The 13,075-nt window shown below is 38.3% G+C and overlaps 1 protein-coding gene across 1 annotated transcript in view; it reads left to right on the top strand.

Moving 5' to 3' along the window:
* LOC113581555 (copine-9) overlaps positions 1 to 13,075 on the top strand; it is a 92,717-nt gene that overhangs the window by 21,416 nt on the left and 58,226 nt on the right. Inside the window, exons 4-7 of the mRNA XM_027016772.3 lie at positions 1,952 to 2,055; positions 10,046 to 10,085; positions 10,279 to 10,281; positions 11,540 to 11,616. Coding sequence (XP_026872573.1) covers positions 1,952 to 2,055; positions 10,046 to 10,085; positions 10,279 to 10,281; positions 11,540 to 11,616 — 224 coding nt within the window. The remainder of the gene's footprint in view (positions 1 to 1,951; positions 2,056 to 10,045; positions 10,086 to 10,278; positions 10,282 to 11,539; positions 11,617 to 13,075) is intronic.

Genomic DNA, 13,075 nt, shown 5'->3' with positions numbered 1-13,075 from the left:
TTCTTTTTTATATCCTTCATATTGCATTTTCTTTGACCCACAGACTCCTGCTGGGCAAGGCACCATGTGCTATTACTTTGCTCCATTTTGGATGTGTCACTTGCTAACAATGAGAAATTTGAATTTATTTTTAAATCTTTTTTTTTTCTGCATATGTTCCCCTCAAAATGTACATTTAATTAATACTGATTTCCCCTAAAGTGATTATACACTTCTTATTTCCACATTGTTCCAAGATCATTGTGATTATTCTTATAAAATATAACAAATTCCTGCTGAAAAGCAAGCAGTTCATACCAACCTATCACCAGGTCTACGCTTTACTGAAAATAACCATCTGCCCCTTTACTAGGTCCGTCTATTCCTGTAGGTGTGTTCTGTTTGCAAGAACAGCTCTCCAGCTACCGTGTTACTCTGTTCATCACTGATCAGTTTCTGCCCACCACGCCTCTGCAGGCTGGATATTATTTGAGTGGCTGACCACTCCTTGCACAGGATTAACACTGCACATGTCATTGTTACTGCTTTATGGAGAGTGGCCCCACTCAGAAATATTCAACAGCCAGTAGACCTGTGCTCAGAAACCAACCACTGATGAAGCACTGGAAGATAGCTAACAAATCTTACATATGGGAATAGGCAGGATAAAGGCTATAACTGTGAACCTTTTAAATGCTGCTGTGAGTAAGTCAGGGTCATATAGTATAGGCGCTTGTAATAAAGAGGCTGATAAGTGTGTATTTTCTGTCACAAACCCAGACCATTCAGTATGTGTATTAATGCATTTCATTACTCATTCTCTTGAATGATGTTAACAATCAAATAACATAACTGCAAAACAAATCATTCACTCACACACATATGCCAACACCCACCTGTAAAACTCTCATTAATAGTGTTCTTTACATATGTAATGAAGAGCTTGTCAGTATTAATAGGAGCTCTTGAAATAATTAAATTCATTTAATGGATGCAAAGGTAACAAACACACAGACCAAGAATTGCAGTTTTCAGAGCTTGCTTCCAGCAGCTGTTGCTAAAGCGAGGCGTCGTGCTGTGAGTCTGTCACTGGTCTCCACCCTGTATGCAGGAGGAGGTGTCCAAGAGGCCTGTTTATGCCTGCTTTTTTCCATTAGGAATGGGGAGGTTGGAGCCTAACCCAGCTTCCTTGGCCTTTCTGGCTTGCCAGCTGTTTATGCACATTCGCTTCCATCAGAGTTTGTGAGATGGAGGATCGGTGGTGAAGCAGTAGCTGACAATTTCTTTGTACATTTATCTCAAGAGAAAGCTTTCTTTCATGCAGCACTTTGATAAATTTGCATTTTAAGCATTTAAGTCATAAACAAAGGCTAAAATAAGACATTAAAAATGTCGGATGTTCCTCTGATTTACCTTTACAACATAATCACCCATTCCCTAACCTGGATATTAATAACTTTTACATATACCAGCCTGCTTCATTGGCCCTTTACATATGGCTGGATATTAATGACTTTTACATATACCAGCCTGCTTCATTGGCCAAAAGCCTGGGAAAAAAAAGTGAGGCATTAACGGCTCTCAGAGTTGTTGTTTTTTTTTTTTTAACAATTAATATATAAAGTGTAATATAGATATTGTCTGGATTAAAATTGAATATGTAATTTGCAGTTGGACATTGTGATAGGATGTAGGGGGGTTTATAGGGTGTTTTTGATGTTTTCAGGTATAGCAGGCAATCGATAGCTCTTCACTGTCTTATAAAGAGGAGGTGGTCTATTGGCTAACAGGAATAGAAGTTTTGTGCTTAAAGTTACCATGGTGACTTAAAGTGAGAAACAGACAAGAACATTTGAGCAACTGTATGGGAAAATAATGTACAATGTTGCAGTATAATTTGTTTAATGTTTTGATTTACAGATATGAAAACAAAATCTGTTACTTCTTCCCAATTCTTCTTCACCATTTCTAGTATGGCAGAACTGAGGTGATTGACAACACACTGAATCCAGACTTTGTGCGGAAGTTTGTACTGGATTTTTTCTTTGAGGAGAAGCAGAATCTTCGCTTTGATGTGTATGTACATATTTTATATTTCTTATGAAAGAATAAATGTTTTCAATTTGTTCTTTGTTCTTAGTATGGGCAAGTATTGGTTATTTTGGTAAGTTTTTGAAGCCTACATATTATTTCCAAAGCCTCTTTTAAAGTAATATAGATAGATTCATCCTCTCTGTCTTTCTGTGTTCACCCTGGGGAGGTGATCGATGTTTTCAGTGGGGGATTGAAGTGCTCAGGGAGGATCAGGTGGAACTTGGAACAAACTCTTGCTCAGATCATTCACACAGATCAGGACTTGACAGCATGGAGACATTTATATTGCAACACCCTAGAGGTACAGAACTCTAGCTTTGAGATCTTGTTGAATAAAAGACCACTGCAATAAGCAACTATTGCTGTTTTTCAGATTAAATAAATTCTATCTAATTTTTTGCAAGCAGTCTAATAATAATGTAATAAGTGGGATAATGCACATCCAGGTGGCCAGGGTGCCTAAATAAAACCATGCTCAGCACCCTGTCAGCGTTATTATAATAATGACCTGTTGGTTGCACAGTACTCCTTATGTAATGGTCATGAACATTCAACAGAGATCTTTCACAAATCATTTTTATGCGCACCATATAATTAGAAAAATATAACAACTGAAATTAATTTTATAACAGGTCATACTGAATGTGTTTTGGCTATTACCAAGAAAAAGCAGATGGGGTGGCTGACAAAATGGTTTACTGCACAGTTTTTAAGTTGTGTTAAGAATCAAGAAGCTGGCATTGCTCAGTTGTGGTTGTACTGTAAACATGAATTCAAGAGAAAATAGTTTTCACATTTGTGAACTTCAGTCTGTGACTTCAATTTCTGAGCATGGGTATGTGAATGGTTTCCGCGACAAATCCGACAAATTAAGAGTTTTATTCTACAGGTTCTCCAAGCTATTGGATATCTTGCAGCATATATATTTCCATGTGACAGCCTTTCCCTTTCAACACACTGCATCTGTTGCTTTCTCCAGATGCAACGTCTTCCTACTCTTCTGCCATCTCTCCTTACGTTACCCCTGTCCTTTTCCATCTGTTACTTGTTAAGGACATTTATATTTATAGTATGGAGTAATTGTTTAATCCATCTAGCATCGGTCTTACTTGTGTCCTGCATATGTATCTCCTACTCCCTATCTTGAATTCTATATCTATTTTTTGCTCCCACCTTCACTTGGTCTTTTTCTCACTCGTTCTTTACTTTTCTCACACCATAATCGATTGCAGCTCTGACACAGGGCTTCTCCACTTGAAAAGAAGGCTGTGTTTGCAGGCTGTGTGAAAGTGTTGCAGCGGGATAGAGTTATGTCTGCAGAAGGGTATAGCTGTCATTTTTTACAGCTGTCTTCACAAATCTGGAAAAGCCATTATTGATTTGGCATTTTTTGAAGCTTTCTTCCTTTAGTTTTTAATGTCACATTGTGGGGATCAGACAACAGACACTCATGGAGAACTAGCATCAGTGTAACAGTCACAGATACACCGTGCAGATAAATGCACATTACACTCGTTTAAAATTTGTCATTGTACTAGCTTTCATTTTGAGTCCTGGATTTAATATAAGTGTCAAATTTGTTTGAAAGGGTGCCCATGTACCTGGCCTTGAGATGGGGCCAGTGGGGAGCTGAAGTCCCCAACCATCTGGATGTCAATAAACAGATGGAGAACAGCATCATCTGTCTCTTTAACCATGTGTGCAGGGGGTCTTTTGTTTATGTGTGTGTGTGTGTGTGTGTGTGTGTGTGTGTGTGTGTTTGTATGTGTGAAGCAGTGAGAGAAAGAGCACTTTAAGAAAGACAGAAACTGGCAAGTCCCTTAACATGTCAATCACATGAAAATTGTCATTAATATATACTCTACAGTCACTTCAAAGCACAGGTTTTACTTCATATTCTTTGTATGACTTTTGATTATTTAAGATGGTTCACTGAATATCATATGTCACATATCCTTCAAGAGAGATCTTTGGCTGGTGTCTATTAGAACCAGTGAGACGACAGGGTCGTAAAGATACATTAGCGTAGGTGATGATAAATTTGAGTCATGTCTTGGCTGGTGGTGATTGTTGAGTCATTGTATTTAGAGAGCCCCCATTGCGTAGTGGTAATGCTAAGCCAATCCCACCTGAAAATCATTAGGGCCTAAATTATTGATAATCAGCACCCAGAGAGCACAAAGAAATGCTCACTGTACCACTTCCGTTTACTAGATTTCACCCTCATCCATAATATTAGATTGTTGGTCTTTTCACACTTATATTAGGCACAACCTCTTTTTACTATTCCTTACTGTCCTGTGTTTGTTTTAAATGTGTGATATATTTACTTGACCTGTCTCTGCTATATTGGTTGCACAAGGCAAGAGTGGAGACATGTAATTATCATCGTATACTCCTTACCCAGACAAGCCAGCCTAAATCAATAACTCCTTGAGCTAAAGGTCATGTAGTGATAGACCCTGGTATGAGTATCATCAGTTATTGGAGTTCCTGTCCTTCTATTTTCGTTCCTAAATTCCCAGTTAGCTGGCTTTAAAGTTATAAATCCAAATAGCAAATAAAGATGCAGACTTAAGAATTAGTTGAAGAGAAGAGCTGGTCCTGGTCTTTATTGTAAATTAGTGGTAACAAGCATTTGAGGCCTCTGGAGAATGTCTGAAGGGGGTAGACAGGAATTGAATATTATACATATTTCCAAGGATTATTATATAATCACCCCATTTTTAAAAATAATGATCTTTGATGTTTCCACCATTATGTCCAAATTATACATATATATTTACCATTACCATTTAACTGATATTCAGTACTTATGTCAATTAGAGCTTGGTACCATTATTTTCAAATGAGGGACTTCTCTTTTTTGAAAAATATTATCTCATTTGCCCACCTACTATTGATGACATTATTTCTTATACCACTTGGTACCTGTTGCTAAGACAAACCAGAATAATCCGCTTTGCTCCTGCTTAGTGGCCTTGAAGCTCCCTGCACAATGTCCTAAGATATCCACAGAAATATTATAAATCTTCATGCTTTTGCTTTCAAACCCACTTTTGCACCACTCTACACCAGGTACAGAGACCCTCAGAGACCACCATACTGAGATCACAGATCACCTTATGAAAATACAGAATAATATTTGGCTTACTGCTTTGACTTTCTTTTACCCAAAACATTTTATTACCTCACTGTCTTCAATCTGACTGAGTGATGACTAAAATGTTAAACCATTTTAATATGCTAGTGATCCATGTGCCAGGTTGAAAGAATAGGCATGTAGTATGAATATGAATATACACACATATATGAACACTCATTTGCCCATCTGCCAGTAAAGGTCCCAGAAAATGTGTTAGATATAGGGGTAGTGGGTGTGCATGTGTAACAGAAATAGTTTAACAAAAATTGGGGATGCAAAAATTGAGTCCAGAACTGAAAATAGCTGAAACAGCTGATGAACAAAGGGAAACAGGGTAGAGTTAGCTGTCAGTAGGCAGGCGAGGCACAGCACTGGAACGAGGTAGGAGGCGTGGCTGAGGGCATGACAGCCTGCAGTTAAATGAGGCTAGAGGCGTGGCTGAGGGCATGACAACCTGCAGTTAAATGAGGTTATAGGCATGGCTGAGGGCATGACAACCTGCAGTTAAATGAGGTAGGAGGAGTGGCTGAGGGCATGACAGCTTGCAGTTAAATGAGGCTAGAGGCGTGGCTGAGGGCATGACAACCTGCAGTTAAATGAGGTTATAGGCATGGCTGAGGGCATGACAACCTGCAGTTAAATGAGGTAGGAGGCGTGGCTGAGGGCATGACAACCTGCAGTTAAATGAGGTAGGAGGAGTGGCTGAGGGCATGACAGCTTGCAGTTAAATGAGGTAGGAGGCGTGGCTGAGGGCATGACAACCTGCAGTTAAATGAGGTAGGAAGCGTGGCTAAGGGCATGACAGTCTGCAGTTAAATGAGGTAGGAGGCGTGGCTGAGGGCATGACAGCCTGCTGTTAAATGAGGTGAGTGGCGTGCCTGAGGGTGTGGTTAACTGAAGTTAAATGAGGTGGGAGGTGTGGCTGAAGGTGTGACAGCCTGCAGTTAAAAGAGGTAGGAGGCGTGGCAAGAGAACTGCTATTAAATGAGTTGAGAGGAGTGGTTGAGGTAGTGACACCTACAGTTAAGAATGAGTCCCTTCATACAGGGGACCCTTCACACATTGGAACATTTCAATAATTTATTTACTGCCAATATTTTTGCCTATATGTTCTAAACTCCAGGTTTGGCATTTGACATGGCCCACAATTTTCATATTAGTGCATGCCTTCCAGAACTGATGGAAAGAGGACAGATTATTACCAAATTCTTACCTGAACTTTGCTGATGTTATACCCTCTTTCAGTGTAAGCATGAAGACTGATAGAGGTATGGCATTACAAGTCATCTGTTTAAATGCATGGCTTGAATTCTGAAATTTGAGTAGATCAGTATGCACTCTATTACTCTGACAACATAGTAAACAAACAAAAATGTGAAATATGAAATGTGTGGAGATAACCAAAACAAATTGGACAAATTCAGTCTGATGAAACACTGATGGTTTGATAAAGTGTTCAGATAAAGAATCTTCATGGTTGGTTTCCTGTTTCTGAGGTTCTCCAGAGAATTATTGATATATTTACTGTTGTATTATTGTCTAGTATATATGGAGATAAAAAATAAGTTCATTTCTGTTATTAAAAAACTACTGGGCCATTTCAGCCTTTCAGTGTTTTTTAATATAGCAGTTGATTTCTTGTTACTACAATGGAGATTGTGCCTTAAACTGCATATGATTTAAAACTGGATGTTACAGAATATGGTTTCCTTTGAAATAGATAGACCTTAATAAATAGTAGTGGGCTTACAATATGGATCAGACAGTACTGTCTATTCATGACTCACGATTTGTCTGTGATTAACAGATCATTCCTGTAGAGTTTTTTAAAGGTTATAGCATTGTTCTGGTGTTATATTACAAACAGACCTCAACCTTTCAATCTCTCCCTCATGCAAAAAAGTTTTTTTTTTTTTAATGCAGACCACGTCTTCAGGTGATGTTGAGTGATTGCTGAATTGTGGGAGGTAAAAGAACCTCTGAAGTTGTACTAAAAGGCTGGATTTGCCCCCAAAGATCAAGAGATGGGTGCAGAAGTCAAAATGGCAGCAAGAAGAAGATAAGGAAGTGGTGTGGTCCAAAATGTTTGGCCCAGAGAATGTAAGAAAGAGTAGGAGGCCCAGAAATATGAGTTTCAGTTGCTCTAAGAGCAAAAGGTCCCTTCTCTATAATCAGCAACTTAAAATTTCAACATTGATTTCCCTATTTGCCAATCAGGCAGTTTACCTGGTTGATGTACTTTACATGTGCATTCAACACCTAGAAGTGTAGTGTAAGTGCTAAGCTTGCAGGTCTTTGGAGGAAGGTGTTTTGGAGAAGGTTTGGATGGATAGCATGGGATTGAATGGAGAGGGTGGACTCCTTTGATGCATGGCAGGTAGAGACTGACTCCTGAGGATAGAACAGACCAAGCCAGAAAGAGGCTCTTGGAGGAAACACATGTTAAACCTCAAACTCACAAGTTGGAAGCTATTAAACAATAGAAAATACCTATTTTTCTTAATTAGAAGAGTTTGTTCTAGCTTTAAGATTAGTTACTGTTTTAAAGAGTTTAAATGTTTATGCTAGTTTTAAGACATTTTACCAAGTGCTTACCTAGCTTTTTCAATTTTAATGCATTTTGACTTGTTTTTGATGGGACAGTTTTTAGAGTGCAGCTAAGTATGGCAGAAGTTAACAAACACTATATCATCAACTATGGAAACTTTATGTTGTGACAAACTTAATTTTGCAGATTATTTTAAAGATATATGTACTGACATTAATACAGAGTGGCAAATATTGATTTTGTCCTCTCAACTGAAAGTTATTCCCCCCTTTTTCTAAAAAATGGTGATATCAAAGCAGTATTTCAGGGCTCCATTCAGAAGAGCTAAGGAGCTATTTGACACTGTAGCTGCAATAACTGAGCAGACAGCAGTGAGTCAGCCACATCTGTAAGAGATATGAAGTACTGCCTCAGTGCTGAGAGGGCACCAGACCAACTAATGGATACCGCTCAAACAGATGGGATGTTAAAAAGGACATTATTCTGATTGGTCAAGATAGTCATGTGAACAGATATGCATAATGTGAATCCTCTTTTCCATTTCCACCTTTTATTTGGTTCCTGGTAAAGAACATGCAGATTAATAGGTTTTTTACAACATAAAAACCTGTTGTTTGTGTGCTTCCATTGAGCAAGACCTCACACCCATATAACAATCTACACTCATACACATTCAGTTTGAAAGATTACAAGGTATTTTAGAATTTTATTTATTCTAATTAGATGGCCAACAGTTTTTCCAATAATACGCAGTAACTTCACTAAAATGAGAGAAATTTATAAAAGCTGTTCTTATCACTGTGATAATGAAGGAAGCTGTGCAGAAGGCCTGTGGCCGTAAACAATCTCAGTGAAAAAGTAGCTAACTGAATTTCTTTTTGCTGCAGCACCACTTTAAATTGCAACAGAGAAGTGCTGTTTTTAACTCTGTAACATGTTTAAGTGCTTATTCACTAAAGCATTTACTGGACCTGTATAGCAGGATATGTTTTGGATATTAATGGAAATATTTTTCAGAATTACTCTACCTACCTCTGCTGTGTTTTGTAATTGCTGCAACGAGATGACTGCCATTAGATTGTTAAGTGAGTTTATCTTTCTTGTGCAGTAAATCTCATTTCAGCGGTGTCTGAAGTCTCTCGTGCTGTGGCATAATTTCATTCTCATACAGAGGAGATATTATATGTTTCAAAGAGAGAGGGAAGAGATAAACGAGGGAGAGCGAGAGAATGAGAATGTTACGGAGGTGAAAAGAGACAAAAGAGCCAAAGAAAATATATGGTTTAGATAAGGCAAATTGCAGAAATGACATGATTGAGATGTAGTGCTGAGAACTTAAAGAGAAAAAAGCCAAATGTCAGTGATACCTATGATTCCATGAACATTCTGGCCTTCTCCTCACACCGCTACAGCACAGATGAACCTCCATGTTCAAGTGGAGCATGCCTATCCAGCCCTACACTATCCCCATGGCTGTGCCAGGGAGGTGGTGCGTCTCCTGCCTGTCCATCATGCACCTCTCTGGGGTGTGGGCTTTGGCACTCGACTGACTGCCTCTAAGCCTCAGTGCACAGCCAGACCAGAGAACCATGCAGAGAGAAGGGGCTGAGTTGAAATATTCCTTCTGGGCCCCTTCTGGAAAAGGGCTCCCTACCAGACAATAACTTCTCATTTCCAACATGGAAACTTCATGCATGAAGCAGGGACTCCCTCTGTTTATGTTTCTTTTAGTGTGTGTGTGTGTATGTGTGTATGTGTGTGTGTGTGTGTGTGTGAGAGAGAGAAATAAATCAGTGCTACAGCATATAATGCTCCAAAATATGCAAAAGTCAATAGTGTGTAAGAAGAAAAGATAGAGAGGAATCCTTTTTGTTAAACATGAACAAAAATCATTTCAAAGTCTCATTCATGTCAGCTCATAAGGGTTCCCTGTGGGAGCTTGTGGCCTGGAGAAAAATGGAACATACTCAAAGAAAAGAAATGAGTGCAATTTATGGACCCATCGCTTCTCTTCTCATTTCTCTCTCACTTCCCACGGCACACATACTCTAATGGGTATAATTTTCCTCTCTCTCTGTAATTACTACTAAATCGTCTCCATGAGACCTTTCCTATGACTAATTATAATTATGTTTAAAATAAAGTTTTCTAATGTTTTTATGTGAACACTACCCTCCTATGTCTTATTGTAGCAGAATGTACATGATAGCAGGTTGTCTCTTAAAATGTTATTTTTGATTGTATTCCTTGTTCTTTTGGGTCTTTATCCTGTATTTTAGGTACAATGTGGACACAAGAAGTTCAAATATCTCAAAACATGTAAGCTTAAATGATCTTATTTTTTATTTTTCTGTACTGATATTTATTGTTAGGTTTGTATCTATATTTTTCAAGTTAGTAAACAGAGTGAACGTTGTTTTGCTTAACAGAAGATGCATTTTCAATATTTATGTGTGACAGATATTTAACTTCTTTCTCTTTATATCCTTTCTTGCTATTCCTGGATGTGCAGAAGGTAAGAAGTCCTTTTCTGTGTTTGTAACTAATCAAACCATGAACATTATAAAGTTCCAGAGATAACATTGTGGAGACCTTGTGGACTACTGCTTCCAAACTTAGCTAGAGCTAATGGCTGATTTAATTAGCTCAAGAAATTAATCAAAGCTCTCAGATTAAATTAAATGAGGACCAGCAATGTAAACACAAACAGGATTTGATTGATTAGTGTAAGGGGCTTAAAACATTAAAATATGTCTGGATGGAATTTACCCAGTTAAGGTGTTGCATTGCTGCTGGGATGCAGGCTGGCTGTTGGTCCATTAGATACAAATATCACAGTTCATTTCTCCTGCTACCCAGGTGATGCACCATCAAATCTGGCCTTTAGGCTTCTCCTTCGGCAAGGTGGAGCTTCTCCAGCAGTACAGCCAGTAGTTCAGACAGTTCAGAGCTTCTTATGCACTGGAGCATAGCGTGATAAGAGAGAGACCTAGAATGTTCTGCAAATAACGCTGGGGTTAACACTGGTGAACTGAGAAATTATGGATGATAAATATTAGATTAAGGATTAATATTTTATGGATTAGTTTAAGTATTTTACATCTTGTTACTATATTGTGATAATGTTAGGTGCCTTAATGTTTCCAAAGAAATACTGCACAGCATGAGCCATTTTCTCCTTCTGGGCTTATTTATATATATAAATATACTCACCACCTACTTTATTAGAAACACCTACCTATACTCAGTGTAACACAAGATTTTTACTGGTGCAATTTATACGTCTACAGTTACAGCCCATTGGTTGCTGTGCACGATTTGTCATCCACCTTCTACTTTATTAATCTCTAGTCAGTTTCTCACAACTAACTCACTGCTTACTGGATATTATTTGGCCGATGGACCATTTTTCACACTGCAGTGTCACTGCCACGGATTTGTCACTAGCATGAGCTTATCAGGCATGGTAGTATGCCTGAAGTTTTTACATGTCACTCAACATATGTTGAGAGTGGGTTGAGGTTGAGAGTGGTCTGCCACCCCCAAAAATATCCAGCCAACTGTGGTCCTGTACATAGAAACTGACCATTAATTAGGAGCTGGAGGATGACAAATGCAAACTGTGCATGGCAACAGATGGGCTATAAGCTGTATCCATACACAACAAGCTGGTATTTATAAATACAGTTCTAATGAAGTGCGGTTTGAGTGTACATTTTCATCTCCAGAAGGTTGTTTTTTCTGTGTACCTATTAATGTCTTTGCTGTTCTAGGATTTTCTGGGCCAGACATTTTGCACACTTGGGGAGATTATTGGCTCAACGGGTAGTCGGATGGAGAGAACACTATCGTGAGTCCAGTCTTTTTTATTTATTAACCAAGGAATAGTTCTTCTTACAGGCTCTTTCTGAATATTTTTACATTGGGTCTCAAACACTTATAGTAACATGGTATAGCACTCGTAATACTGACTCATAAAATATTTACTTCTCACGAGACTGACAATAGCCTGCACACAACTATGTGTTCTAAAATACTTGTGTTTTAGAGACATGGAACAAATTCAGTTCTGGTTTCATGATGCAGTTCCCTGGAGTGTTTGCTAAAGTTATTTTACAGAATGTTTCTGCTTCATGATATGAAAATGTGTTTTAGACTGGCAAGGGTTGCAGGGTATGGCTCATCTCACACTATGAAAACTTGATGCTGCAATGATGTTAACGTATGTCACATGACAGAAAGATCTTAAAAAATGTTATTTAAGACAGGGATATTGGACTGTTGTCTTTACCCCAAGATTTGTTTGGCTTTAGGTTGGGTAAAGTATCAACATTTTAAAATGCAGTAACATTAAAGCATGCATGTCCACATCCAGCTCCACATCCCCACCACAGCTGCTCACATCCCCAGCTGCACGTTCCTAACCCACCTGCTACTGTTGCCATTAGACACAGCCCGGCAGCTCCAATTAAGCCTACATTCACACTGGAATGCAAGTCATTAACATCTTATTTGTCATGTTGCAGACATTTGTTAAATCATAGTACCAAAAAACAAAAACATACAAACAAAAAACAATGGTTCAAAAGCAATATTATTATTATATATATAATATATGTTATTATTACAATAAGGTTAAATATAATTGATTTAAATAGTGAACAATTAAATATTAAATTAAATATTAAATGAAGAAAAGAAGAAAAATACATTAAACAGAAGATGATTAAAATCAATGTAAATTTAATTTAAATAAATATTAAAAAAAATCAAATGAACATATAAGTTGAATGTCACGGTATGGCCCCTCCTCCCAAACGTCTCCCTGTGTGTGTGTGTGCGTGCTTGTTTGTCCGTATGGCCACACCCTCCCCGTGTTTCACACCTGCTCCTCATTGTGTGTTGTTAGTGTGTGAGTATATAAATCTTTTGTTTAAATGTGGATATTGTCGATGTTTGATCCTGCTATAGCCTAAGTGCTACGTTGTCTTTTGTGTTTAACAATAAACATCGTTGTATGTCTTACGGCTCCTCTTTGCATTCTGCGAAGCAGTTGTCTTGAACCTTGTTCTTTGAGGTTTTGTAATTTCTTGCAGTATTGGCCCTGTGTCACAAATAAATCAATTTCCCTGTGCTTCTTGTAAAACAAACACTTGTACTTTTTGCTGTGGGGTGAGGAATGAGGTAGTGGCCTGGGGTATGAGGTACTGGTGTAGGGTATGAGGTAGTGGGGTATGATGTAGTGAGGTGGGGTATGAGGAATTGGCGTGGGATATAATGTAGTAGGGTAGGGTAAGATAATGCATGAA

Source organism: Electrophorus electricus, chromosome 7, assembly GCF_041902795.1.
Source record: "Electrophorus electricus isolate QZ-2024a chromosome 7, ASM4190279v1, whole genome shotgun sequence".
NCBI lineage: Eukaryota > Metazoa > Chordata > Actinopteri > Gymnotiformes > Gymnotidae > Electrophorus > Electrophorus electricus.
The sequence above is the reverse complement of the archived record's forward strand: the minus strand, read 5'-3'. Positions and strand labels throughout refer to the sequence as shown.